General features: G+C 39.0%; 1 protein-coding gene across 1 annotated transcript; it reads right to left on the bottom strand.

The window, feature by feature from the left end:
* Positions 1 to 1,288: 1,288 nt before the first annotated feature.
* LOC141499801 (large ribosomal subunit protein eL39) lies at positions 1,289 to 2,558 on the bottom strand. Its single transcript, XM_074202548.1, has one exon. The coding sequence runs from the start codon at positions 2,290 to 2,292 to the stop codon at positions 2,137 to 2,139; it is 156 nt and encodes a 51-aa protein (XP_074058649.1). The 5' UTR covers positions 2,293 to 2,558; the 3' UTR covers positions 1,289 to 2,136.

Genomic DNA, 2,558 nt, shown 5'->3' with positions numbered 1-2,558 from the left:
ACCAAATAACTTATGATAGATGAATGAACTAATGACTGAATGAGTAAAAATGTACTTAAGTGCATGCAACAAATTATTTGTACATACAAGCCAGAATTTTTAACCCAAAATCTGTAGTAAGATGAAAACTATGGGGGGTGGCTAGGTGGCACAGTGGACAGAGCACCAGCCCTAGAGTCAGGAGTACCCGAGTTCAAATCCTGCCTCAGACACTTGATAATTACCTAGCTGTGTGACCTTGAACAAGCCACTTAACCCCACTGCCTTGCAAAAAAAAAAGATGAAAACTATAGACAAATTACACTCTCTGTTCCCCTTAAAATCTTCCTGACTTTAATATTTTAATGTAAGCATTAAAAATATTAAAATGAATATCATGATAAAGCCAAGAAAAAAGAAAACTTTAACTACCTTCATTACTCAAAAGTATAGCTCCTAGAGGTCTAGGAAGTTGGAGTTGGGGAAATTGCTGTTCTATAAGGAAACACTCAATCTAGCAATTGTGTATGTTTTAATATGTCCCTTAGAAAAATTCTAGTGGGGTACACTAAACTAGAGCATTAATTTAAAGATTAAAGGGATAAATAACTGAACTATAGTAAAAAAAAATCTGTTTGCCTCAGTTTCCTCATCTATAAAATAGGGATGAAAATGGCAACAAATTCCCAAGTTACTATTAAGAAAAAATGAGTTAGGTTTGTAAAGCACTATGTGTCACACAATTGCTAGCTATTATCATCATCATTATTATTATTATTAGCATTATAATTATTAGGTTGTTCTGCTTCTACTGTATTCCTTCTGCAATTCATCATTCATATAACTGCCCAAAAAACATTGATCTGGCTAAGAATTTTTCATAGAGTATCAACTTGACATTTAAAGCCCCTAGTTCCCACTTACTTCCAATCCTTTTTTCACATCACTTACCTTCATGAACTCTGTGATCTAGACAAAATGGTCTATTAGATATTCCCCAAATTCACTATTCCCCAAACCTGCCTTCATTGTCTTTGCACCCTATTCCTGACATATACCTCCTCTTTTCCTTTGTCCCTTAGAAATCCTGGGTTCCTTCAAAGTTTGAATCAGGCGCTATCTCATATAGAAATCTTTAGAGGGGCAGCTTGGTGGCACAGTGGATAGAGCACTGGCCCTGGAGTCAGGAGTACCTGAGTTCAAATCCAACCTCAGACACTTAATAATTACCTAGCTGTGTGGCCTTGGGCAAGCCACTTAACCCCCATTGCCTTGCAAAAACTAAAAAAATAAAATAAAATCTTTTTTTATATAGAAGCTCTTTATTAGCAGAATTGCATCTTCAGAAAATTATGAAGCCATTCACCTGGACCAAGTCTAGTTCCTAACAAAAAGTTTGGGCTTTCCCAAACACACAAATAACCGACAACTTTTAAGAAAGTTGCCAACACTAAATTTACCACCTCCCAACAAGGAACGAAGACGGCTTATTGTGTGAAATAAGCAGGGGGTCAAACAGGCTACTTCTCTGACTGTGAGTTAGAGAAATGAACACAGTCAGCTGTGCGTAATCTGGATTGAGACAGCTCGGGATTAGCAGCACTGGAGGCTTCCGCTGAAGGTTTGCAAATCTTAGATCCCCCACAACAACCCTGTGAGGTAGGTGCTCTCTTCTAACTCCTTAGAACACAAAACAAAACATAGAGAGGTTATTGTGAAGGCTTGTTTCAGGCAGGGCTTGAGCTTGGTTCTTCTTGACAGGAATAACTTGTTGCGGTATGATCTCTGCCTCTTAAGCATAACCTCAAACAGACAAATGCCACACAGAGATGGCGAGAACAGTAATTTAAACTATATCACAATGCACATTTTACCGAACGAATGGATGCAAGAGATGAAGACGTCCAAGGGCAAGACAACTCAAATACTTTGCTGGGGGTTTTCTTTGACGTCTGTACTTTGGCAGACAGGTTTCCAAAATGGGAGGGGTAGCAGTAGTAGTTATTTCTTATTGGGGGCAATGAGGCGATTTAAGTGATAGATCGATAGATCGATGGATGGATGAATGGATGAATGAATGAATGGATGGATGGATGCAATGGTAGGGAGGGGGAGGTGGTCTTCGTGTAGAATGTCTTTCATTTCCCTGGCCATTCTTTATAACCCAAGCTTGGTCCTTCTCCAGTGTCTCCTCTTTGAGTTGTACCTGATCTTATTGCCAGTTTTCATCCGAATCCACTGGGGAATGGGACGATTCTGCTTCTGTTTCTTGGCCAGGAACCTCTTAATTCTGAATGTTTTATGAGAGGACATGATGATGAGATGACAACCGAGCTTCCACCACGATGGCTGGACAGGCGAAAAAGGAAAAAAAAATCTTTATAGAATACCATAGCAACTATGCATTCTCCCTCCCCAAACTATCTTGCATTTTCTTAACGATATAAATATTGTGCAACCCTTGCAAGTAGAATGTAAACTCCTTGAGGGAAGGGGCTATCTTTGTTTCATTCTTGTATGCCCAGTATGTTACACCTTGTATTACATATAGTAGGCGCTTAAACAATACTTGTGAGTGA

Source organism: Macrotis lagotis, chromosome X, assembly GCF_037893015.1.
Source record: "Macrotis lagotis isolate mMagLag1 chromosome X, bilby.v1.9.chrom.fasta, whole genome shotgun sequence".
Classification (NCBI taxonomy): domain Eukaryota; kingdom Metazoa; phylum Chordata; class Mammalia; order Peramelemorphia; family Peramelidae; genus Macrotis; species Macrotis lagotis.
The sequence above is the reverse complement of the archived record's forward strand: the minus strand, read 5'-3'. Positions and strand labels throughout refer to the sequence as shown.